The 26,820-nt window shown below is 45.1% G+C and overlaps 2 protein-coding genes across 2 annotated transcripts in view; one reads left to right on the forward strand and one right to left on the reverse strand.

Moving 5' to 3' along the window:
* Window positions 1–794: 794 nt before the first annotated feature.
* On the reverse strand, window positions 795–13,909 carry UBA5 (ubiquitin like modifier activating enzyme 5; the record flags this gene model as incomplete). The annotated part of the gene is made up of 12 exons (XM_080696244.1): window positions 13,704–13,909; window positions 9,657–9,702; window positions 9,451–9,540; window positions 7,794–7,903; window positions 6,936–7,022; window positions 6,089–6,173; window positions 5,079–5,183; window positions 4,778–4,905; window positions 3,119–3,254; window positions 2,808–2,883; window positions 2,503–2,609; window positions 795–878 (listed from the first exon to the last, which is right to left on the reverse strand). The coding sequence occupies exons 1-12, from the start codon at window positions 13,862–13,864 to the stop codon at window positions 795–797; spliced, it is 1,215 nt and encodes a 404-aa protein (XP_080552370.1). The 5' UTR covers window positions 13,865–13,909.
* A 763-nt stretch (window positions 13,910–14,672) lies between these two features.
* Window positions 14,673–26,820, forward strand: part of ACAD11 (acyl-CoA dehydrogenase family member 11) — a gene marked incomplete at both ends in the record, with an annotated part of 65,745 nt that continues 53,597 nt past the window's right edge. The window contains 5 exons of the mRNA XM_080695555.1: window positions 14,673–14,821; window positions 19,521–19,620; window positions 21,765–21,890; window positions 22,419–22,580; window positions 26,499–26,663. Coding sequence (XP_080551681.1) covers window positions 14,673–14,821; window positions 19,521–19,620; window positions 21,765–21,890; window positions 22,419–22,580; window positions 26,499–26,663 — 702 coding nt within the window. The remainder of the gene's footprint in view (window positions 14,822–19,520; window positions 19,621–21,764; window positions 21,891–22,418; window positions 22,581–26,498; window positions 26,664–26,820) is intronic.

The raw sequence follows: 26,820 nt of genomic DNA on the forward strand, positions 1-26,820 counted from the left end.
CATTTAGAACTTCTCTCGCACCCACTGTCCAGGCCGAGTCTTCCAGCACCATCTACCTTAGGACTCCAGAGGAAAGAAAGCGCTCTGGAGAAACCATAGGGCGGCCACAACTGATGATCTAAACCTAAGCTCATGCCTTGGTTTCCAGTAAAAGGCAATCAGATATACGGGAGCACAGATGGCAATGGCTGCGTTCCTTGGTCAGCGCGGAATAAAATGTCATGTCCTCTGAAAGAGTACTTCATCTAGTCATCTGACAGCTTCCGTTGGCTTGCCGGTCTCACTCTGAATATATAATTTAGTCATAAAAACTTTCTGATTATGTTTCCACTTGCATTTCATCGGCAACAGTGGAGAGGATGTTTTATAGGTTAAATTTCATCGTTACTGTGGGTCAGGTTGGTAGTGGTAGTGGGCAACTTTCTTGTAGGAAGCAATTCTAAATGTGAGTAGATGCCTGGTGGCTCTGAACATCAGGCTGTGCTCTGCCGTCCGTGTCCTCAGGGAGCGGCCAAAGGATACTGGACAGAAGGAGAATGCACAGTGAGGCCGAGCCTCCCGCCCGCGCTGCAGTGGGTACGTTTTCATTATGATGGGTAACTGCCTACGATAATCCTGCTTTCTAGGGGAGGTCCTGATGGAGTTGGAGAGGGGAGAAAGAACAACAGCCACGGCATTTTCATAAAGTATAACATACAGAAAGTCACCTTGCCCTAGGTTTTATTAGTTTGGATTTTTTAATTTGAAGGGAATGGGCTTAAATACAGAAAGTCTACTATCTGACCGCCCACCGTCTACATGCTCTTCATCCTGGCCATGAGGTCTTCCAAGCTCTCTCCAGAGTCTTCCACCGCTGCGTCAGGTGTACAGTCTTCCTGCTGCCAGAAAATGGGGAAATGGGAGAGAGGACAATATAAATTCTTTATGTTTAAGAAATCCATAAGCTTTCTCAACAATTTTAAAATGTAAATTTCTCCAATAAATATGCTTTATGATGTGCAGGAGAGACAAAGTCCTTCGCTAGTACTTGATTTACAAGGCAGGCATATATATATATATATATATATATTTTTTTTTTTTTTTTTTTTTTTTTTTTTTCCCAGTACTGAGGATGGAACTCAGGGGCATTCTACCTCTGAGCTGTACCCCCAGCCTGGTTTTTTATTCTTTATTTTGAAACAGGGCCTCACAAAGTAGCTGAAGCTGTCAGCAAACTGTGATCCTCCTGTCTCAGCCTCCTAAATGCTGGGATACAAGTGTGCGCCACCACTCCCAGCTCATTTTTATATTCTTGACAGCTCAATGAGATATATTTTTTACTGGACATAAAAATTATACATACCTGAGAGTATGTGTAATACTCATATGAGTACAGTGTGTATAATATGATGTTTAGACAAATGCTTACACTGAATAATGTTGAAACTGGGGTTAGCATATCTATCTCCTCAAACACTTGCCATTTTCTTATGGCAAAAATATTCAAAATCCTTCCTATTTTAGCTTTTTGAAATATACAGTAGTATGGGGCCGTATGCTGCTCAGCGCTCGTCTTACTGTGAAGTATACCACCAGAACGTGTATCTGCTGCCTGCCTTGGCAGCCGCTGACCGGCCTTTCCCCATTCCTTCCTCGGTGCCCTCTCCCAGCCCTCGGGAGCCCTCCTCTCCTCTGCGCTGCTGAGAGCAGCTTTTTAGAGGACACATCCCAATGAGGTGGCTGCTGCTCCGCGCCTGGCACATCTCACTAACACAGTGACCTCAGCCTTTTTATGGTCTTTCCCTTCTCCATCCACCAGTCAGTGGACACGTCAGTGGAGCCCGTATCTTGGCTACTCTGGAGAGTGCTGCCATCCGTACTCATGGAGTGCAGATGTCCTTCAGTGCAACGATTTCATGTCTTTTGGATGTATACCCAATAGTTGAATTGCTGGCCCCTATATACGGTAGTGCTACTCTCAATGTCTGAGGAACTGCCATGATTTTCCATTGCGAGTGTGTGCATTTCCACCCCCAGGCAGTGTACGCCTCCTGCCTGCACACCCCTGGCCCTTGGCATCTTGTCCTTCTGGTAAGGGGGATTCTGAAGGCAGTGCGGTGCTGCCTCCTCATGGCTCGGATGTGCACCGCCCTGGAAGCCAGTGGGCGGAGCACTTCCTATGCTGCCCAGGTCCCGGCGCGTCCTCTGGAGAGCAACGTCTGTGGTGTCTCCTCAAGTACTTCTAAGTGTTATTATGGCAAACACAACCAGTATACAAAATCAGCATCTTCGTTTCATCTCCTCTACGTGTTCTGTGAAGCAGTAGGCAAAAGCACCTCCTGTGACGATTCCAGTGATCTGGGCGATCTCCTATGAATCCCACAGGCCCTTCTCACACCTGGACGCCTTCAGTGGCCAACACCCAAGACAGCACCGCTGCCTGGCACTACCAAGCGGGGAGGAGACAAGGACACACCCTCTTAGACAGTGTTTACTGAAGAGTATGTCAGATTTCAGAAGCACCTTTTTTGGAATCGTATATGCCACGGTGATCCCTTCAGGCAAGTCAGGAACTGGACCTGAGGAATTCTTCAGTTCCTCTTCTGAAACCTCGGACACCAGCTCAATGCCTGCGGAATTAAAGTGTATCTGTAACAGTTCTGTTTTGGGTGTACTATGGATTGAACCCAGGAGCACTCCACCTGTGAGCTACGGCCCCAGCCCTTGAAGAACATAAGGGCAATTTGCACGATTATTCAGAATGTGTACGACTGCATACTCCCACCACAAGGCGCCGTGGCCGTGCCTGGAGAGTGAGGACGGCCTACCCCACTCGTTGTCCTCGTGGATGACCTCCTCCTCCTCTTGCTCAGCCTCCTGCTTGGGCAGCGCGGCCACCTTCTTCTGCAGAAAGCAAAGGGCCCCCACGTGTTTTCACACAGTACCACTTCTCTGAAGCATTAGCCAAGAATTCAGATAGGGTTTCAGCTTACAAAAAAGGATTTTCACAAATGTTTCAAGTGAGATAAATAAATTAAAATGTAAAAACCTTGACTCCCTTTATCCAGTATTCCAAACCCCTTTTGCTTAAGTTCTCCTATGTAGGGCGACACCTCGGGCTCTGGCGATTCACACGCACCTTATACTCTTCCTGCTGCTTCCTGCAGTTCCTGTCATCACACTGAGGGTTTGGCTTCATAGACATTGTAGGAAAAAAATCCTGCATTGCATTGTATCCAAGGTAAAAGCTAACAGTACCAAAATTTAAGAGAAACCTAGGGGGGAAAAAATGGACTTAAATAAAGAAAAAGAAAAATAATCCCCTGAAAGTACTAGAATCCAATAAGTAAATTTAAAAAAAAATGATTTTAGAGTCAATAATGATTTCCGTACATGCAACTCCCCAAAACCATCCTTATCTGTCAAACGAATTAAATAAAGAAAAGGCTACTGCATTTATCACTTGTAGAATACACTATAATTAGTTTTGAAATTCTAATAAAGATACAATGCTGGCAATTAAAATATGACACATTAAAAGATTTAGGCCAGGCACGGTGGTGCATACTTGTAATCCCACTAGCTGGGACGCTAAGACAAGAGGATCACAGGTTCAAAACCAGCCTCAGCAACTTAGTAAGCACCTCAACTATCTAATTAGACCCTCTTTCAAAATAAAAATTTTAAAAGGCTGAGAGTATAACTTGGAGGTAGAATGTTCCTGGATTCAATCCCTAGTAACACACACACACACACACACACACACACACACACACACACACCACCACCACCACCAACAACAACAACAACAACTTACTTCAGAAATATTAAAATGTGAGAAAAGTGTGTTTTATTTAATATCTGAGATATGGTACTAAGTCTAATTTTTTAAAATATTTTATATAATATACTATAAAGTATATAATCGTGACTATACAGCACAACAAAACTTTATGTAAGTCTTCCATGTAGGTGCCAGCAGATTAAGGCATAGGGTGTTAAGAGAGGAGGATCATAGGTTCACGGACAGCCTCAGTTATTTAGTGAGGCCCTCCACAACTCCGTGAGACCTTGTTTCCAAATAAAGAATAAAAAATGGGGCAGGGGGTATAGCTTGGAGGTAGAATGCCCCTGGGTTCAACCCCCCCCAGCATTGCAAAAAAGAAAAAAAGAGTGTTCCAGTACCCACCAAGTTCCTCTATGTCCCCTCCCCCGTCAGATGTGTGTCCCTTTAACAGGAGTGTTCCAGTACCCACCAAGTTCCTTTGTGTCCCCTCCCCGTCAGATGTGTGTCCCTTTAACAGGAGTGTTCCAATACCCACCAAGTTCCTTTGTGTCCCCTCCCCGTCAGATGTGCATCCCTTTAACAGCTTCTGCATACCAGAAAAATCGTGTATCAAACATAATGGACAAAAAGAAAAATGTTTACAAATGCCATGTTCTTAATACACAAGGAAAATTAAGAAAAAGAGCAAAGGATATTAAAAATAATTCACAGAAAAAATGTGACATTTTACAAACAAATGGACATTAAGATGAAAATAACCATTTTTGAATGTCAGAGTAACAGGCATGCCATCTCAATTTAATCAGTGTTAATTTATATAAGAGGCACACGTATATTTATAAAATAAAATATGTATATATCATATGCATATACAAAATTAAAAATATATTTAAAACTAAGCTTAAGTGTAAAGAATTACTTAGCTGGCAACTTCAACCTCTGAAATGCTGTGTGAAATGTACCTACTTAAGCAAAGGCATAAGAACCTGAGAAGCCTCAGCCCTCACTTACTTTAGCACGTTCTGTACCAGGATGCCCGCCACCACGCCCATGGTGGTGGGGAGGCTGGCCGCACACACGCCTTCGCGCTTCAGAGTCCTCTCGTCGATGTTCGCGGCGACCACGAGCGGGGGAGCGCACTGTGGCGGGGGTGCGAGCATGCGAGGCGGTTTCAAGAGAAGGCGCAGTGACATCAGGCCCAAGCCTGAGTCCACCACCCTAGTTTGTTTCCTTTGAAAGGTAACACATTTTCCTTCCCCCAGCAACCCTAAAAGCCTAGCAGTGGAACAGGACCTAAACAAGCAAGGCTTACCGCGAAGCACGCCGATTCTCCGGGGATGATGAGCTGGATGTGCCCCGACACTGCGTTTTCACTGACCCCAGACTCCATCCAGGTCTGTCCCAGCTCATTACAGGCCTTCATGGACACGGGAAAACAAAGACACAAAAAGCAGTTTACTCTAAATTCCGTTCACAGAATATTAGGGCTTAGCTGAACGGACACCCAAGGGCTTCCAAAAACGTTCAGGAAAAATGGAGAGCTGGACAGAGCTGAACCCTTGGCGATCAGCACAGGGCACTAAAGAGTAAACTGGCGGGACGTAGCAAGAGTCAGTAAATAGCTACTGGCTAAACTGAAGCAGAGCTTTGGACTTGTCAGATTAACATAAAAACTTATTTTTCTAAAATTTCAATAATTGCTAAACTATCTGAAAAGTTAAAAACAATTCAAAAGAAAACAACTTTTAAGAAATGGTGATTTTTAGCTAATTTATACATATTTATGCACTTGGAGAGTAAGGTAAAGAAAGCTAAAACTAATGTAAGTAAGTAATACAAAACAATCATTTCTTTTAAAAATCATACATTGCTGGGCACAGTGGTGCACACCTGAACTCCAGTATTTGGGAGGCTGAGACAGGAAGATCACAGGTCCAAGGCCAACCTCAGCAATGTGAGGCCCTCAACAACTCAGTGACACCGTATTTAAAAAAAAAAAAAAAAAGGGTTGGGAGTGTAGCTCAGACGTAGAATGCCCCTGGGTTCAATTCCCAGTAACACACACACACACACACACACACACACACACACACACACACCCTCCCTCCCTCTCTCCCTCCCTCCCTCCCTCTCTCTCAGGTGTTCAGGCCCAAGAGAGTGGGAGGCTGAAAGCCCACACCTCTTACCATAGGTCTTTAAAAGCAAGCTAAGAGAACATCAAAAATAAACCCCAGAGAGGTTCCAATTTAGAACTCTTTTCACTCGAATATATGTGAAAATAGATAATCCATGAATAAGACCCCACGCAAGAGCAGCACTCACTGTGTTGATTGCCATTCGAGCTTCAAAGTTGTCCACACAGCTGAGAACCAGATCAACAGGCTTTCCTTCTTCCAGCCCACCATTACTAGCCACAGGAAACACATTTCATTTGAAAAGAATCAGGATGCAAAATCATTCTAACTAGACTTTATTTGCTCAGGCAGTTTTATTCTCTCATGAAATGTTTGAGCACAATTATAACATAGTATTTAGTGTTAAATATCTCGTATATATCAAGTGTTGAACTTAGTGTTAAATATCGCGTATATATCAAGTGTTGAACTATTTGAATATAACGCCACATCACAGTGGCAGAAGTGTGAGGGAAGTAGAAAGTGTGTCCAGAGCAGTCACATTCCCTAACAGCTGTCAGTCTTACTCACGATGTATGCGTCCTCACAAACATAAACGTAATAAGAGCTAATTCAATCATTCTTCTTCTCTTCTTCTCTCCTTTTCCTTCTCCTTCTCCTTCTTTTTTTTTTTTTTGTGGTACTGAGTATTGAACCCAGGGGCATTCTACCTCTAAGCTACATCCCCAGCCCTATTTTTTATTCTTTATTTTGAAACAAGGTCGTTTTAAGTTGCAGAGGTCTAAGTAGCTGAAGCTGTCCACAAACCTCGATCTTCCTGTTTCAGCCTCCCAAGTACTAGGATTACAGGCATGTGCCACTGTGCCTGGCTGACGATATATATGTATTTTAATAAGCTTGCAATATATAAAAATTACTATTTTTAAAAATAGAAAAATATACCTCAATCTGCTAATTTACTAAATCAAAGGATTTGTCTAATACTTGTGTACTGAGCATTGATTGTACAAAATATTCATAAATAAAAACTTTACCTTATTCTATCCAAGAAATGTTGAAAGTTTTCCACTGTAGTTATATTATAGTTGTGTACTTCAAAAAGAACATCAGGATTAATGTTCCTGAGAGGGAAGAGGGGAACGATTATAAAGAATAAAGACTACTAGCAGGAATAGTAAGAAAAAGCAAAAAGTTCTAAAAGAAGGAGTTGAAAGAGTTAAGAACGCCCCACACAACACAATAGAGCAATGGGAGTCAAGCTACTCAAAGAAAGGCCAATGTCCTCCTCTGCCGCCTTCTCCCACATCTCAAAAGGCCAGGATAAAAAACAGCAGATTGTTACGATGATTAAAAACATGTTCCCACCCAACCTGGGTCAATCTACCTGCTGGGAATTCAGCCTAAGCAAAGAGTTTCTTTGTCCTCTATTCACTGAGGATTAAGAGAATCATTGATCTCTGTCCTTGAGAATCCTTGATCTTAGAGTTGATCACGGATCAAAGGAGCTGACCAACTCTGGACCACTACTTGCTTGACCTGTACGGCCTGAAGGTAGGATGGTGTTCTAATGCTTGAGAAGAAACTGAAAAGAATACAATATTTTATGAGAGGAAAATGATATGGAATTCAAACTTCAGAGTCCAAAAATAAAGTTTTATTGAAGCCACGACATGGCCATTCATTTTTGTGTTGTCTACGGTTGCTATCACACAAGAACTCCAAAGCTGAACAACTGTAATAAGAGACTAAGGTTCTTGGTAAGAGACTTCTTTGCCTAATGAAATTTGCATTTTCATAGAGAAAAAAGTCAAGATAATTCATATATTAGCTTAACTCTTACCAAATATACAGAATAAGAAGTCACTGAACATGGCCCTGAGCTGCCCCCTCACCTCAGAGTGTGCTCTGCCGCTTGAACTTTACTCAGTCCTGCTTGATGAGGCTGGAAGAAAAGTCTGTTCATGTTGGCGAGCTCCACCTTGTCATAGTCAAAGAGCAGCAACTAAAATGACAAAAGTGGTATTCCCATGGAACACGTACAGAAAACTAAAAACGGCAAAGACGACACTCATGGCCTTTACAGCTGCTGGGCTTAACCACCTGACAACAGTATTAGCTAACTTCATGAGCCTGGGTGCCTCACGTCGGAGTGCTGACGTGAGGCCCTCCATAGGCACTGGGATCCCATCTTAGAGACGAGGCAGACTGGTGCTTAGCCAAAGGCTTCTCCACTGACTGACCTGTAGTGAAGATCTTCAAACCCAGGCAGCAGAACCAGGCCACGTCTGTCCCCTAGCCACAGTCTGTGCTCCCTGTCTAAATGCGCTCGCTGAAAAATGCAGGTGTGCCTCATGGCACTCTAATTTTTAAAAACTGTGCCAAAATCCTATTTCGTACTTTTTTCTAAAAGACACAAATACAGTGGATAAATGGAAACTAAGTAAAATTCAAAACAAACGCTATGACCTAAAATTCTGGTGCCAGGCGTGGTGGTGCACGCTTATAATCCCAGCATTTGGGAGGCTGAGACTGGAGGAGCATGGTTCGTGGACAGCCTCAGCTACTTAGTGAGTCTCTCTCCAACTTAGTGAGACCCTGTTTCAAAATAAAGAATAAAAAACAGGGCAGGGGGTGTAGCTCGGAGGTCAAATGCCCCTGGGTTCTATCCCCAGTCCCCCCCCCCCCCACACACACACACAAAAAGTGGCCAAATCACATTTTTATCAGTAAGAACAGGTAAGAGGCCGGGTACGTCACTCAGTAGGAGAGCATATACCTCACATGTGTGAGGCCCCATGTCCAATCTGCAGTAACACACATGCACACACACACTCATGTTAGAAACAAGGATTTCCATGGTCCACTCCTGAACTAAAATTCTGTGAATCTGTAATATAGTTCTTATCACCCTAAATTTAATAATAAAAACAAAATTAAGATTGTCTTCTCAATTCAAAAACATTAAAAAAAAATCAGTGAACCCTTACTGTGTTGGTAGAAAAGATCTCACTATATGGTCACTATATGGCCCATAATTTTCTTTTTCTTTTTTTTTTTGCAGTACTGGGGATGGAACCTAGGAGCATTCTACTTCTGAGCTACATCCCCAGCCCCAATTTTTATTCTTTATCTTGAAACAGGATCTCAGTAAGTCGCAGAGGGCCTCACTAAGCAGCTGAGACTAGCTGCGAACCTGCGATCCTCCTGTCTCTACCTCCCAAGTACTGGGATTGCAAGCGTGTACCACCATGCCTGGCTTGGTCCATAATTTTCTAACCCTACTTAAGTTCTCCAAAATATGACGTGCTTAAGTCATTCAACAAATGTTTTCTAGGTAAGGTCAAGTGTTAAAGGTGCGCTTCTGCCTCAAGCTTGTTTGGGAGTGAGTTGCAGGAATTTGGACTAGAAAGTGTGAGCTGTGACTCTGCCGCTAACTAGCTCCAACACAAACCATCCGGCCAGTGCACTGTGGAGGAAGTCCTCATTTGCAGCTGAGCTGCTCCGGGCGGGAGTAGCTCCCTACACGACAGGAAAGAGAAATCTGTTTACCTTACCGATGCCACATCTTGTCAGCATCTCCGCGGTCACACTGCCGACGCCACCAACACCCACGACTGCTACGGCGAAGCTCCGGATTTTCTGAGAGACACAAAAGCACACCCCTGCTGGTTAGCAACGCTTCGTCTCGTCTGCCATCCAGAAATTATTTTCATGTGCAGCAGGCATCTTCGTAAACTTGGGAAGAGTTAGCATACCTCATAGTCGCTGACGATTCCCATTCGTTTCAATGCCATCAGGCGGCTGAAGACAAAGCGAAAAGAAAAAGAAAAAAAATTTGCCGCTTATAATCTTTTAGTTAATAGTTATGTAAACAGACATCCATCATCACGGAAAATAAGCACCGAAATTCAGCCATTACTCTTCCAGATGTGGAGAAATCTTTCAGCTGGCTTTTTTCCCCCCTTTCAGATGAAATTTAATTACTTGAAAGTTTTCAAAACATATGTGTGTGTATATATATATGTATGTATGTATGTGTATATATATATCCTTCAGGGTGTAGCCTCTGAAATAACTTTTTTTTTTTTTTTTTTTTTTTGGTGGTACTGGGGTTCCTGGAAGCCCTTCTTCCTCCGGGCTACACTCCCAGACCTATTTTTATATTTTTGAAACAGGGTCTCTTACGCCAGCACGGCTGGCTTCGAACCTGCGCGATCCTCCTGTCTCCGCCTCCCAAGCGCGGGGATTACAAGCGTGCGCCACCACGCCCGGCTGAAATAACTTATTTTTAAAAAGCTCTTTCTATGCTCTAATGTGTGCTAAGATCGACACCTGCCCCCGGTATTAGTAGAAATCCTCTATTTTACTCTCTTCAATAAATAAATCCCTGATCTCTCCTGGTAAAAAACAGTGGCATTTGCCCAGCTACCCACAGTGGAGTAGGGGCCCTCAGATCCTGTTTTTTTTGTTTGCTTTTTAAAAACTCAACTAACCGGGCGTGGTGGCGCACGCTTGTAATCCCAGCATCTGGGAGGCTGAGACAGGAGGACTGTGGTTTGCAGACACCCTCAGCTACTTAGTGAGAGCCTTTGCAATTCAGTGAAGCCCTGTTTCAAAATAAAGAATAAAAAATAGGGTTGGAGGTGTAGCTCAGAGGTAGAATGCCCCTGGGTTCCATCCCCAGTGCCACACACAAAAAAATAATAATAAAAATAAAAAGAGCTCAACCAGAAAGTGCTTAGCCCTAGCTGGGCGCGGTGGCGCACGCTTGTAATCTCAGCATTCGGGAGGCTGAGACTGGAGGATCGCGGTTCACGGACAACCTCAGCTACTTAGGCCCTCTGCAACTCAGTGAGACCCGGTTTCAAAATAAAGAATAAAAAATTGGGCAGGGGGTGTAGCTCGGAGGTCGAATGCCCCTGGGTTCCACCCCCAGACCCCCCCCCCCACAAAAAAAAGTGTTTAGCCCTACTACCACAGCCCTTCTAGAAGTACCTGTGCCTCCTTCTGAGCCTTTTGGAGGATTCCATGGTATAGGCTGGAAGCAGGCTTAAGGACCAACTTCTTCGAATCTATTAAATCAGTCATCCTTTAGTAGTTTCCAAAATTGTGCCACTATGATCCTCAAGTATAGGAATCCACCTTTCTCCCCTCGTTTGTTAAGAGAAACTATTTTCTCAAGAGGGGGTTGTCTTTTTTCAAAAACTCCTTTACTGTCAGTTTAGTGTGGCTGGATAGAAAGCTAATTCTTGTGACCAATCTGCAATCTTGATGTTTCCTTTACTCTTTTTTTGTTGGGGGGGGGGGTTGGTTAAGGGAAATGCTGGGGATTGAATCCAGAGGCATTCTACCTCCAAGCTGTACCCTCTGCCATTTTTCAAAAGCTCTTTTGTTTTGTTTTTTCTCCTCCTTCTCCTCCTCCTCCTGCTCTTCTTCTTCTTTGGTGGTACTGGGGTTCCTGGAAACCCTTCTACCTCCAGGCTACACTCCCAGACCTATTTTTATATTTTTATTTGGAAACAGGGTCTCTTAAGCCAGCATGGCTGGCTTCGAACCTGTATGATCCTCCTGTCTCCGCCTCACAAGCACGGGGATTACAAGCATGTGCCACCACGCCCGGCTTCTTTCTTTCTTTCTTTCTTTCTTTTTTTTTGCAGTACTGTGGATGGAAACCAGGGGCATTCTACCTCTGAGGTACATACACCTCCAACCCTATTTTTTACTCTTTATTTTGACACAGGGTCTCACTGAGTTGCAAAGGGCCTCACTAAGTAGCTGAGGCTGGCTGCGAACTGTGATCCTCCTGTCTCAACCTCCTAAATGCTCTTACAAGAGCATGCCACTATGCCCACCTTTTTCTGTTTGTTTTTGTGGTACTGGGGTGGAACCCAGGGGCTTTTCTACCTCCAAGCTATACTCCCAGATCTCTTTTATAATTTATTTGGAAATGGGGTCTAAGTTGCTGAGAGCGTCACTAAGTAGCTGAGGCTGGCTTTGAGCCTGTGCGATCCTCCTGTCTCAGCCTCCCAAGTGCTGAGATTACAAGGGTGCACCACCACGCCCGCTTTTTTTGTTTTCAAAACAGGATCTCCCTAGGTTGCTTAGTCTCACTAAGTTGCTGAGGCTGGTCTTGAACCTGTAATCCTCCTGTCTCAGCCTCCCAAGTGCTGAGATTACAAGGGTGCGCCACCACGCCCGCTTTTTTTGTTTTCGAAACAGGATCTCCCTAGGTTGCTTAGTCTCACTAAGTTGCTGAGGCTGGTCTTGAACCTGTAATGCTCCTGTCTCAGCCTCCCAAGTACTGAGATTACAAGTGTGTGTCATCACGCACAAATCCCCTTTAATCTTTACAAATAAGCCTGAAAAGACTGTATTGCAACCTCCCTTTAAGGTGAAGGAAAAGATTCAGGCTAATTTACTGCCCAGGATCAGCTAAGCAGCAAACACTATTAGACTTGGCTTCTGAGCCAGGATTAGGGGCTCTCACCCCAAAGCCGCTGCTGGCCTCTCCAGCTTCCCCACAGGCTTACATTCCATACCACCTAATTTCACAGTTGTTTATGTTGTTTGACCATCACTCCATCTGCATTTAGTCTCCCATACTAACACGAAAAGACTTTGCGGGCAAGAGGCTTGATATGTCTTCTGTATCACTTGACACGATTAAAATGGTGTTGAACACCCACAAAGCCATTTCCTTTATTTTCCGGTTACCCTGTACTTTCCAGGTCATAACTTTTACCACCCAGATTGCAACTGCAACCTTTCTATCTATCTCACACTCATCTAGAAAGATCTGGAGCCATGTCTACTTTGTATGCATGCTGTCTATGCATGAGAAATACTCATTAAAAGGCAGATAATATCCAGGACGGCTAAAAAGGTGCTCCATACATGTCTGAGATGATGAACCATTCAAAGAATTAAGGCTGACTACATTTGCATACATAGTATTCTTCCAATAAACCGCCTTGGTTATCAACTGAAATCTCCTAAGTAACAATTTTAATAAGGCAAATGGTTCAAGTGAGGTAGAAAATACTAAACGTTTGGACTTGAAAACCTGCCAGCCTCCTGTCTCAGCCTCCCAATACTGAGACGACAAGCCTGTGCCATCACACCAGGCTCTGCACTGCACTATACTTTGCCTACTGAATTGACAAGCTTAGGAGGAAAGAAGAGAGGAGAGGGGCTTGTAAAGTCCAATGGTCTGGGAAGTTAAGAAGCACCCTATTATTTCTGATTAGGCAGAGCCCAGCTCTCCCTTGCCCCGCCCCCACCTAAAATACAGAGAGAAACCTTTATGAAACTGGAAGTTTATGCTAGGTGGGCTTTACCTCTGATGTCTTCTGACAGTTCTTGCTATTAGTCTTATGCGGGGTGAAGTCGACTCACAGAACCAAACACTAAGCGAAATCGGCGGTTCAGGAGCAGTACCATATGGATGATTCACTTAGGGTTTTGATTCTTTTTAATCTTTATTTTTTGCCACTGGGAATTGCACACGGGGACATTCTACCTCCGAGTTACACCCCCAGTCCCATTTTATTTATTTCTGAAACGGGGTCTCGCCAAATTGCAGAGGCTATTGCTTTGAACCTTCGATCCTCCTGTCTCAATCTCCCAAGTACTGGAAGTAAAGCCTGGCATCTTTGGGGGTTTTTAAAACAGAGAGGAACATCTGACCAGTATTAGACGTGGCCTCGCCCGTTTGGAAACCGGACTTTCACTCTTCTCTTTTTTAAGGGTAGCGGGACAGGGGCCGGGGCCTCCCTCCGGGTCACCTGGAGGCCGGGCCTCACCTGTAGGGGTTGGAGTCCACCACCTCGGGGCTCATCTTCTCGATGCGGGCCCGGCCTCCCGCGCCGTCGCCGCCGCCAGGGCCCCGCCGACTTCTCTCTTGGGCCAATTCTCGCTCCAGCTCCTGCACCCGCTGCCGCAGCCGCTCCACCGACTCGGCCATGGCTGGGACCCCCGCGCCCAGCCCGGGCCTTCGCCGCCGCCGCCCCACGCTGCCGGGCTGGGCCCGCTAGGAGAACGAGACGAAGCGGCACCCGGCCGGCTCCTGCCCAGCCCAGCCGGAGAGCCACCGCAGGACAGCCCAGCGCCTCCAGGACAGACACGTCTCCTCCACGCCCAGGCGCCGCTTCCGGTCCGTCGCCCTCATCGCTCCCCTCCGACAAACTCGCCTCTTCCGACTTCTTTCTTGGCTAGATCTGTTAGATCCGGCCTCAGAGGGACCCGAGTCTTGAGTATCCAGAGCACTTGGATGACGACGCTGCCATTATTGCTAGAAAGCTAGAAAAAATAGTACCGGGGAAAAAAAAATAAAGAAAAAAGAAAAAGTATCCGGACCCTTTATTGCGGGACTCGAGGGCCGGACGGTCACCTTTCTGGAACGGACCCTATAGGACTTCCGCCTGGTGGTGCATTATTCAATATGTAAGTGGAAGAGGCCTTCATGCATCCTTCATCGTCTGTAGCGATGACTTTACTTTTTTAAAAAAAACCGCAGGCCTCCAACACTGACGCTGGCAGAAAGTTTTATAATTCGAACACGGCTCGGACGCTTCCGGTAATTCCAGGCTAAAGCCCACGTCAGCGGATGCGGAGGCCGGCGTTGCTAGGCAACGGCGCCGCGGGTGCGGGATTGGCTGGAGCCAGGCCCCGCCCCAGCGCCGCCCCCGCGATCCGGGAGGTAGTGGCTGCAACCCCACAGGAATCTTGGCACTGAGAAAACCTGTTTGCGTCCTGCAACCGCGGCTGCAGTCATGGAGGCCGGTGACACCCCCGAACCCGAAACCGTGGAAGTGCTGCCCCAGCACAAGTTGGACTGCAAGACCCTGGAGGCCTACCTAAACCACCACTTGCCTGGCTTTGGGGCGGAGCCCGGGGCTGCGCTGAGCATTTCCCAGTACAGGTATCCATGCTTGGCCTCCAACAGAAACAAATCTGTGCATTCTGCTGCTCTACCTGCGGCTCTGGGTGGCTTCCTGATCTCCCCCATCCCGATTGCGTTTCCTGCAGCGTTGCATTTTGTGGTCAGGGGCTGTCGTTGTCTGTCCCCGGCATTCCATTTCCTGCCCCTGCTAACCCCAAGTGGAGGGCGATACTGGAAGTCAGTAACATTCGCCATTCCCTCATGCAATGGAAACTTTGTTAAAGAATAAAATGACGTGCCTCCAGGACTCACTGAAGCAGCTGAGACTGCAAGCTTCGTGAGAACATACACTATTCTCCCTCTCCTCCTGTTCCTCCTCTTTGTTCTTTTTTCTTCTCCCCCCCCCTCTGACTTTTTAAGCTGTAATCTGTAGTTTTTCTGAGAAACTGTTGTAATTACGTTGAAATGGCCCTGTTTCCTGGAGGCAGACTTAGTGGCACCACTTGGACAGTACAGATGTGGATCCTGGCCCCTCCTCTTTGCAATCACTGCTGCACTTTAGATCCGAGTTTTTGAAGAAAATGGAACTGGATGGGATGATCCTGAAAGTATGGTTTCCCGCGATGAAACTGGTTATAGTTGATGTTTCATAATAGATTACTTAAAACTTTATTTTAAAACAGTGTTTCATAGCCAGGTGGTAGCGTACACCTGTAATCTCAGTATTTGGGAGGCTGAGCCAGGAAAATCACAGGCTCGAGGACAACCTCAGCAATGTAACTCTCCTCTTAAAAAAAAAAAAAAGTAGGGCTGGGTGAGTAGCTCAGAAGTAGAATGTGCCTGGGTTCCGTCTCCAGTATCCCCCTCCCCAACACACACACACACACACACACACACACACACACACACACAATATTTTATAAACAGGACTATAGAAAGAATCCTGGCTTCCAGAAAACATTATCTGTTACTTACTACCTAGAAATTTAAATATGTTACGCAAACTCTTGGAATAAATTTTCTAATTTGTAATATTTAACTGTCTTGATTAGATAATGGAAAGAAGTAATATGGGTCAAAGGGTATAAACATTGCAATGACACTGTAAACTAGTGAAATTTTGTTATTGGTACTTATATTATTTGACTTGATTTCAATGAAAATAAAAACAGTATATCCAAGGAGATGAACCCGAGAGAAAGTTTGAGGATTATAAACATTAAAAGGAAGGAGAGGTGAATAAAGAATAGCTGAAGTTTCCAGCCTGGAAGCCTTATGTTGTAAACCTGAAGCAGATCAAAGTTCAAATTTCAATTGCTGTGTAACTTGAAGCAATTGTCCTTTCAACATCGAGTTCTGCTTCGGCCAAAAGGGATAGTATTAATCATCTAAGGTCCTGGAGAGTTACCAAGAGACACTTAATTTTGAATCAAGTTGAGTGTTAAACTATAATCATGCTCGGTAAGTGAAATTTGGATACAAATTATTTTCAGAAATGTTATGTAAGCTTGATTTAATATATACACATGAGACTACGGCTCCCCTCTAAAACACATCATTTCCAAGATACACGAAAAAGCTTCCCCAAAGGAAGTCTCAAAAGTCCCGAAGTATTTCTTTAAAAAAAAAAAACATTTTTGCTGGGCGTGGTGGCGCATGCTTGTAATCCCCGCATGGGAGGCGGAGACAGGAGGATCAGGTTTGAAGACAGCCTCTCTGGCTTAAGAGACCCTGTTTCCAGATAAAAATATAAAATAGGTCTGGGAGTGTAGCCTGGAGGTAGAAGGGTTCCATCCCCAGCACCACCAAAAAATAAAATAAGTAAAATAACTATACAACTATACATATATATATATATACACATACATACACACATACATACATATATACATACAGAAGAATCGCAGGCTCAAAGGCAGCCTCACCAAGTAGCAATAATCTCAGCAACCTCAGGAGACCCTGTTTCAGAACAAAAAATAAAAAGGGCTCAGGGTATACCTTGAAGGTAGAATGCCCCCGGACTCAATCCCCAGTACTACAGCAAATTAAAATAAAAATAGGGCTGGAGATGTAACCCCGTGATAACCTATTGGATTCAATCCCCAGTACTGAGAATATATAACTTTAATACCAATCCAGTAGAAATCGTGCAAGAAGGCTTTTGAAGAGAAAGTTGACAAAGACTTTTAAAAGGATTTTAAACATGAGTGATGCCATATACACGAGTAGTTAAAGTCGATACTGTATTTTTCCATCTGATCTATAGATTCGGCAGTGGCAACCAAGATCCTAACTGTGTTCTGTAATTTGAAAAAGTTGCTCCTAAATTTTATGTGCAAGAGCAGAGGGTTAATGTTAGCAGAAACAACAAAGAGAGAAATTTGAATAAACTGGCATAGTATTAGCACAGTGAAATAATATTAAAAAACCATATATTTATAGAAGATTGATACATGACAGTGCTGGCATTGAAAATCAGTGTGAGAAGCCGGGTATGGTGGCACATGCTTGTAATCCCAGACAAAACAAGCCAGGCATGGTGGTGCACACCTGCAATCTTAGTACTTGGGAGGCTGAGACAGAAGAACCACAGGCTTGAGACCAGTGTACCGTAATTTAGAGAGACCATGTTTCAAAGGGACTGCTAGATGTGTAGATCAGAGGTAGAATCCCTCAAGGTTCAAGCCTCAGTGTGTGTGTTGTGTGGGGAGAGACTGAGAGGAAGAAGGGGGAGAAAGAGAAGGAGGAAGAGGAGGAGAAGGAGGAGAAAGAAATAATTTTCCATGTGTATTATGGATAAAAGATTACAATCTAAAATATAAAGAGCTATAAAGCGGCACAGAAAAAATGGTCAAAAGACTTGAAGATGCGCAACCTCCTTACAATGTAGTAAATTCCTTTGCTAAAGCATTTCTGAAAAGCCAGGTGCTGTCTCCTGAGGAAGTGCTGTCCAAGTATCTTGGGAAGTTTCCATGGTATCAGCATCAGTCCCCTCTAAAGCAAACAATACTATGAATCAGGAAGTACTGAGATGCAAAGAAAACATCTTTAGGATGAAGGACAGTGAACCCTGAAGACTCACTTGCTGTTTGAGTCAAAATAAAATATGGACTAGGAGCTTTAGGATGTAGCAGGATTACAGCTTCATTAACTACTCATAAATCTTGAGCTAATTGATATATTCCATTTGGTTTTAGTACCAGAAGGATACAAGCAGAGCATTACGTATCTTTACTGGAGTTTTAGTATCCCAGGCTTGAGGGTCTATTTGAGATAAAACGTCCTCAGATATATTTTCCTCGCTTGTTGTCCTTACTCACTATTAATGCACCTCAGAAGTGGGGAGGTTGTCTTGGTGCTACATGAAGAGTTATACCCAGTAGAGCTAGAAAATATCTTCCTAACAAGGGAATGGGGAACTCTGGGAGAAGTAAGAAGGCTTGAGTAAAAATCAGTGTGACAGAAGGGAGGTTCAGAGCAGAGAGCTGAGCCTTCATCCCCAAAAGGAAGCGAACATCTTTGTCTGCCACATCAGGAGCTATCTGAGGCTCTGGGTGATGAGCACTTGAGCATCCTCAGTGCCCTGGAGCAGCACAATGGGAACAGATGTCTTCCTTCCCTTCAGAAGTGAGAGAAATCTTGTCTTCAGTGAGTCCCCTCTATAAAGAGGGGCGGACCCCAGGTAGGGCTGACCCTGCTGGGGGCAGTCCTTGCCTCAGTGCTTAGTGCTCAGGATATCGGGGATGTGTTGCTCAGATAGACGTGAGGCCCAGTGCTGAGTGTCAGGCTGGCTCCGGGGTACCGGGGGAAGGATGGTGGTGGAGTGCTGGAGCTCAGGAATGCTCTTGGCTGTTTGCACACTCCAGAGGCAGTGCTTTCTTCTCTGGGGAGGGTTACCTTCTGGGGAAGGCATGGGCCAATCATCAGCCTGAAGCCAAGTGCTGGTGTTTCATGTAGATGTCCGTCCCGTATCAACAGCTCTGCTTTGTGATGGGAGGATGAGCCGCTTCACTGTGAAGAGAGCAGAGGTGGGGCGCACAAGGAGGCGCCATCCTGGCAGTGAACAGGCCCAGGGCCCTGGGGGCTTCTGTTTCCTGACTTTGGGATAAGCCTCGGGGTGCACTTGCCCTTTGACCAGGGCTCACTGGGGCCTTTGGGTGACAATTAGGTCAGGAGGCCAAGGCCCTAGGGAGGGTAGTGTAAAAAACATGGAAGGGCCAGCAGGACCTTTTGACCTTCTACCATAGGTGGAGCCAGTGAGAAGGGCCGTGTAGAGAAGAGCAGGGCTTCCCTAGACACCGAGGCTGCTGGCCCTTAATGGTGGACTTCCCAGGCTCCAGAACCACAAGAAATAAGGTTTTGTTGTATGTAAGGTGCCTGGTCGTTATGATTTGAATTTGGAACATTCCCTAAGTCTCATTAGGTGATGCTGCAGCCAAGCTAGAGGGGCGGGTCGCTGGGGGCGTGGCCTCGGGGACTTCCTCTGTCCCTGGAGGCTCCTCTTCCTCTCTCTCTGCTCACTGGCTGCCATGAGCTGAAAGCGGCTTCTCCTCTGCTGTGCCCCGAAGCCCTACTCTAATATGACCCAGAAACTTGTGCTGTGCGTACTAGCCCAGCCTGCAGCTTTACAACATCGAGATGGATTGATTTTCATTGTTTGTTTCTTCCGATATTTCAGTAGGATTTGGGGAAGGGAGAAAACATCCTTATAATTGACCTATTCTTTGTTTTTATCCAGGTCAGGACAGTCCAACCCGACCTTCTATCTCCAGAAGGGCTGTCAAGCATACGTGCTCAGGAAAAAGCCACCGGGCTCACTTCTTCCCAAAGCACATAAGGTATGGCGTGTACGTTGTATGATAGATTCCTTGATGGCCAGAACATGCCTCTTAGACACACAAAACAATTTAAATAGTTTTAGCCATTGAGTAATGCACTTTATTTACTTAATGTACTTTTAAATACTTTATTGGTGCGCCATAGTCTCAATCATGGTGCAGTTCATTGGTGCACTGTGATCATACATCACAACGGGGCTGAGAGCGATCACCACGTGCGTGCACACCGCACTTGGTGTCTCCCCCTGGGTCCCGCTCCACCTTAAAATCATCTTAATGGATACCAAATAATAGGAAACATGTTTTGTTTCTAACTAAAATTTCACTCTAAGGCGAGTGCCATGGTACACATCTGTAATCCCCCTATTGTAAGGCTGAGACAAGACCAGACAGAACTCAATCTACTGGAGAGTATCAGAAGCACTGTGCATCCCTAGGGTGCCAGTGTAGTCATCGGTCACGTGTGGGAGGTGCGTCCGTAGCTGGCTCACCGCAGAAGGACCACTGTGGGTGGGCTTGATGTCACCGCAATGGGAGGATGCAGATTTGACTCTCTTGGTCCATCATATTTGCAGAAACAAGAAGTTTCTTGGATGCTTAAAGATTTAAAACAAAAAATTGGAGTAAATTTATTAAATTTCACAGGGAGTGGCTGTCTCCACTTAAGCCCAAAGACTCACACCCCAATAAATCGCTTATTTGGCTCTTCTTTTTTTTTAGGGCAGCTGGGGACCGAATCCGGGGCATCCGACATCCAACCTACACCCCTAGCCCTATTTGAGTTTTTCATTTTGAATCAGGGTTTCACGAGGTTACCGAGAGTCTCGCCAAGTTGCTGAGGTTGCCCTTGAACCTGCGATCCTCCTGTCTCAGTCTCCAAGTACTGGGGTCGCAGGCGTGCACCACCCAGCTTGGTTCTCTTGTCCATAGCATTCTGCCTGACCGCATGAGGACATGACGTGCTGCTTTCCACCCACGCACAGTGCCACGTACCTGGGATATTTGTTTTAACACCTGGATTTTCCCAAACCTGCACTGAGAGAAGCAATGCTCCTACCCTGCCATCCCCTCCACGCCTCCCGGGCCCTTTCATTTCCCCCCCTCGCAGCTCCAGTGATTTCCTGCAGTAGGTGGTGATAAACATCTCTTTCTATAGTCATTAGTGCAGAGGGCCACCCCCTCATAGACTTGGTTTAGTGACTTCCCTGCTCCAGACTGGAGCAAGGTGACTTTGCATGTGAATGAGTTATCTTTATTTGGTCTCCTCACAGCCCTGCTGTGAGCCATGCCCTGGGTTCTTTGTAGTAGGCTGCATCCAGGGCCTGTTTTCTTCCTATAAGGGCTCCTGCTTTAGCACCAGGTGCCTTCTAGTTCTCAGTGGTTATCTCCAGCTCACAGCAGCCCTGGTAGGAAGGATCCTGTACTCCTGCCATGAAGCACTGCCTTCCTTTTCCCAGAAAGGGTGGGTGCTTCTCTCCCCTCCCCCACCACCCGCCTCCCCAGTGCCCTGTAAAGAGCACTAGTGAGCCATAGAATATATCAGAGGGACACTTACCTCCACCCCCCGCGCGCCCCGAGATAGGAAGAATGAGAGCAGGCCATGACAGGGCACTCCCAGGGCAGAGGACGCTCTGTGATGAAACTGAGAAACCGTGTGTCCAGGGCGCAGCCTCCACCTCCCCAGAGCCAGGCTTGGGGCCTGCTGAAGTGTCCATCCTTGCGTCCCAGTTACGTCATCATATCTTAGAGCTGGCTCAGTTCAGCATTGATTACTTGAAGACCACTGTCAGGGAAATTATTACTATTATCCTCTGCATTATTTGTTGACCTTGCTTTAAAATTGATTTCAAGCCTTAAGGGTTGACTCATAAGTAGTTATTAAATTTCTGTTTCGAAGCCAGGTGTGGTGACGCACACCTGTAATCGCTATACTTGGGAGGCTGAGACAGGAGGATTGCAGGTTCAGGGACAGCCTCAGCAAGTAGTCAGATTCTCAGCAACCTAGAAGGACCCTGTTTCCAAATAAAAACAAAATAGGGCTGGGGTGTAGCTCGGAGATAGAATGTCCCTGGGTTTGACCCCTAGTGCCCCCACCACACAAATAAAACTGTTTTTTATTTTTAATAATCCATCATCCTGTTTAGATTGATAGGGAATTCAAGGTTCAGAAGGCCTTGTTCTCCATTGGGTTCCCCGTCCCCGAGCCTTTGCTGTACTGCAGCGACGCCTCCGTCATTGGCACGGAGTTCTACGTGATGGAGCACGTGCGGGTAAGGCCATCTTGTTCTTGCTCTGATTTTAATTTTGGAGTTAATGATTGTTCTACTCACCTGTGATATAGCTTATTCAACATTTTAGTTAAATGGTCTGCTTTGCAGGGTTAAAGTTTTGTTTTAACTGAAGCATACACAGGATGGCTGGAATGGGTTAAGAACAGTCAACAATTAGGGCGGATGGACTTTTTCTTCCGTTTTCCTCTAGGTGTCATTAAAGAGCTATCTCTCATGGCAAATTGTCCAGAAGTTTGGGATGTAACTAACACCACGTGGAAAGATCAAACTATTACCAACGATAAATCCAAATTGTTTTTTAATTTGGTTTTTGTAAAATTTAAGTCAAGAGTAGCTTTGGTCTTTTAGTTCAACTTGGTATTTCCTGCATTTTCTCTTTGACGTATATATTCACATATTAACCATGTGTATTCGTATATGAAAATGAATGTTTTTGTAACATGTCCTACAAAGTAGTGGTCTTGGCTGCCAGTGTAACGTGGGTACCTGTTCTGATCACTCCTACAGGGCCGGATCTTCCGAGACTTCACACTCCCTGGACTCAGCCCCGCTGAGCGGTCAGCCATCTATGTGGCCATGGTAGAAACACTGGCTCAGTTACATTCCGTGAATATACGGTCATTGCAGCTGGAAGGCTATGGTACAGGTGCAGGGTACTGCAAAAGACAGGTAATGCATCTGTATAAGAAACGACTTTTCTAACGTTCTTGAGAATAATATATTGCACACTATTAGTTAAAAATAAACATCTATTTATTAATAAGTGTATGTTTTCTGGAAATTTGCTATTTAACATCATCCTTCAGACTGATTTATTTTTAACCTAAAAAATATGATATTTTCTAGTTATGTCCATTTCCCTGCAAGTGACATAATTGTATTCTTTATTGTGTGTGTATCCCATACTAATATAACCCATTCATCTGTTGATGGACATCTCACCTCAGCTGGTTCCATAGCTTGGCAATTATGAATTGTGCAGCTATAAACATAGATATAGTGGCCTGGTTTAAATTCTTTCGGGTGGACACCTAGAAGTGGTCTTAATGAGTAATAGGGTAGGTTTATTCCGATTCTCCCGAGGATCCTCCACACTGTTTTCCAAAGTGGCTCCACTACTTTGCAATCCTCCCAGCAGTGTGTCAGCCTTCCTACTTCTCCACATTCTCACCAGCATCTGTTGTTGTTTGTGAGTTTAATGAGTGCCATTCTCATTGGAGTTAGGTGAAATCTCAGGGTAGTTTTGATTTGCATCTCTCTGATTGCTAATGACGTTGAACATTTTTTCACACATTTGTTGGTCATTTGAATTTTTCTTTTGTGAAGTGTCTATTTAGTTCACTTGCCAGTTTTTTGATTGGGTTATCTGGTTTTTGGCCATGTGTTTCTTGAGTCCTCTATATAGTATAGATACTAGTCCTCTATCAGAAGAGTGGTTGGCAGAGATCTCCCATTCGGCCGACTCTCTCTTGTGGTTCTTGATAGTTTTCTTTGCTGCACAGAAGCTCTTCAGTTTAATTCAGTCTTACATATTAATCCTCATTTTAATTTCTTGTGCCTTTAGGGTCTCGTTGAGGGAGTTTTTATCCATTCCTATATACTGGAGTGTTGGTCCTGTGCCCTCTCCAGTAACTGCAAGGTCTCGGGTCTAATTTCCAGCCTTTGATATATCTTGAACTAACTTTTATTCGGGGTGAGAACGTGGGGTGTATTTTCATTTTCTACAAATGGATGACCACTTTTGCCAACACCATTTGTTGAAGAGGCTATCTTTTTGTTTCAGTGTATATTTTTGGCCTCTTTTGTCAAAAACCAATTGGCTGTAAACGCATGGGTTTGTTTCTAAGTCTTCTATTCTCCTCCATTGGTTTATGTGTTTGGGACACAGGAGGGACTCCAGACAAAGGAAGATAAACCTTAGTGGAGTGAAGGAAGGAACCTCCCTGACGGGACGGGCTGGGAAGGGGAGGACACCTGAAGAGGGAAACACTTCAGTGGACGTGATGTACATACACAAACCTATCAGTGCCAGTCCCTGTGCTGAGCACGGGAAGGTGGGGAGGGAGAGAAAGAGGGAGGGAACTGGAGGAGGCCCGCTTGAGTGCTGTGCGCATGTACGTGAACTCATCAAGACGTCTAGTTACAGTGCACCAGTAAAACAATAATACCACAACTTTAGCTCTGGTTTGCTTTTGCAAACGCTTCTGTTTCACACTCTCCAGTTAATTATTTCTGCCCCCCCCCCAGTTTTCTTTTTGTCTTTTCCCCCTGTTCTGGTAGTAGAGAGTGAACCCAGGACCTCATGCATGCTAGGCAAGCACTCTACCACTGAACTGCATCTCCCGCCTCCTTTCATACGTTTTAACCTTGAGGCAGGGCCCCCTAAGCTGTCCAGGGTGTGTTCTTCCTGCTTCAGCTTCCTGAGCAGCTGGGATTAGAACCTGCCAGCGTCCTGGCTCCCAGTTTCCCTTTCTAAATTGTGCCAGCAAACATTCACTAAGCTTTTCTATGTGTTTAATATTTACTGGGTACTTTGTAAAATATTACAAAAATAGAAATAGATTCTTCCCCTAGAGACTTATAGTAATTTTTTTTTATTTTTGGTGGTACTAGGGATTGAACCAAGGGGCATTCTACCTCCAAGTTACACCCCCCAGTCCTATTTTATTTTTTTAATTTCTCACCAAGTTGCTGAGGGTCTAAGTTGCTGAGGCTGGCTTTGAATCCGCAAACTGCCTGCATAAACCTCCCAAGTACAGGATCACGGAGGTATGCTGCTGCACCCAGCTCGTCATTTTTGAGAGAACTGTACATGAATCATATAATATGAACAGGAAACTTGAAATGGTGTAGAAGATGCTGTAGTCTAGTAGTAAATCATTTGGTGCTTGTCACAAGAGCTGGACTACCCAGCACGGGGAGATTGGGCGCCCTCACCTAGGAGGGACACGTCCTGGGGAAGCTGTGTCTTGCGAGGAGTATTTAAGGGGAGGTAAAATGTAGGTGATAGAGAAGAGAAAGAAGGTGGGCATTTCAGTCCAAGCAAGACCAGCCGGGTGAGGTGCTCTGTGGACCTTCTCTCTCTTCGTCTTTGCAACAACCCCGAGACACCCGTTATGACACCTGTATCATTACTTCCGTTTCGCAGATGAGGAAGCTGACCAGGCAATGCACAAATAAATACTCAGACATCTTTTACACGTCAGTCAGGAGGACTCTAAAGATGACGGTCTTCACTCTGTGGCACCAAGTTGAGCGGCGGCAGCACATTGGGAAATGGAGAGAAAGGGAAGCAGATGTATAATATGGCTCTGCTTACTGGAGGACTCTGAGAATAAGCGGATTTATTTGCCTTTCTTTCAGGCTTATTTTGTTTTTTTCAATTTTTTTATTGGTGTATTATATTCATACATCATAACGGGTAAAATCTCGTGTAGAAATACATGCACACATCACCCAGTTAGCCCCTACCCCATCCCCACCCCACCCCTTTCCCATCCCTCCCTCCCATGCTTGGCTTAGTGGTTGACTATGAAATGGGTAAGTACATCGTGTGCTTTAGAGAGTCTCCTTCCTCCCCCTCCCATCCCCTCCTTTAGGTTGCCTTATTTGCTCGTCTATAGGATTTCCTTTTTCATCTAGAGTTCCTCCTATGACACATTTCTGCTTAGCTTTCTCATATTAGGGAAAGCATCCAATTTCTTATTTTTTGTGACTGACTAATCTCGCTTAGCATAACGTCCTCCAGTTCCATCCATTTCCCTGAAAATGCTGCAGTTGTGGTTTTTTTTTTTTTTTATGGCTGAGTAAAGTTCCATTGTGTACCTATCCCACAGTTTTGTAATCCATGCATCTGTTGATGGGCAGGGTCTTGCTAAGTTGCTGAGGCTGTCCTTAAACTTGAGATCCGCTTGACTCAGCCCTCCAAGTACGGGGATTACGGGCATGCACCACCATGTCTGGCTTGTTTGCTTTTATCTGAGAACAATAGAATTGCACAACTTACCCTGTAATCTAATTTAGGAGACTCTGGGGGTATAGGAAAGCTTATTCAAATTAAAAATAAAAATCTCCCTTCTTCTTTTAGCCTCCATATTTCCCTTTTGCGAGTTGCCTCTTCCTTGCATTCACTCCCAGAAATGGCCTCCGCCTATTTATTTGCATGTGTGTGTGTTTGCACACGTTCTTTGTTTTTCCTTCCACAAAGTTGGATATGGCCTCCGCCTATTTATTTGCATGTGTGTGTGTTTGCACACATTCTTTCTTTTTCCTTCCACAAAGTTGTTCCTGAATAAAGCCTGTGTCACACCTCTTGATGCCGAGGCCAGTGGTTTTGTTTGCTTGTTTGTTTTGTTTTTTGGCAAGAAGCTACTCAAGTAAAATGGAACGAGATGAAAGAGAGGCTGAAATGTTTAAGGTTCCTGGCTGATATGCGTGTCTTAGCCTGAAACGAGTTCCACTTACGAGCTATTTGTCTTGAACATTCAGGAGTAAAGCGACATGCCACATAAGTGAGTCTGACTTACTTGTAGAGCTGCCGGCCCTTGCATTCGGCTGTCAGTGCCGTCGTCCTTGTTTTTCCCTCAGGTAATGACGTGGACAAAGCAGTACCGAGCTGCCGCGCACCAGGCCATTCCCGCCATGGCACAGCTGTCTGAATGGCTGATGAGAAACCTGCCGGAGAATGACAACGAGGAGAAGTTGATCCACGGAGATTTCAAACTAGATAACTTAGTGTTCCACCCTACGGAGGTACCGTGAGCATGTTTGTAATACCTGGGGTAGGTCGCCTCTGAGGCACAGGTGCTAAGCAGATGTCCCCAGGACACTGAAAGAGCCTGGCCCTTCCACGCATCCCTACAACACAGGGCCGTCTTTAAAAAAAACAGTCCAGCAGAGCTGGATACGT

Source organism: Muscardinus avellanarius (assembly GCF_963383645.1).
Source record: "Muscardinus avellanarius genome assembly, chromosome: 5".
Taxonomy (NCBI): Eukaryota; Metazoa; Chordata; class Mammalia; order Rodentia; family Gliridae; genus Muscardinus; species Muscardinus avellanarius.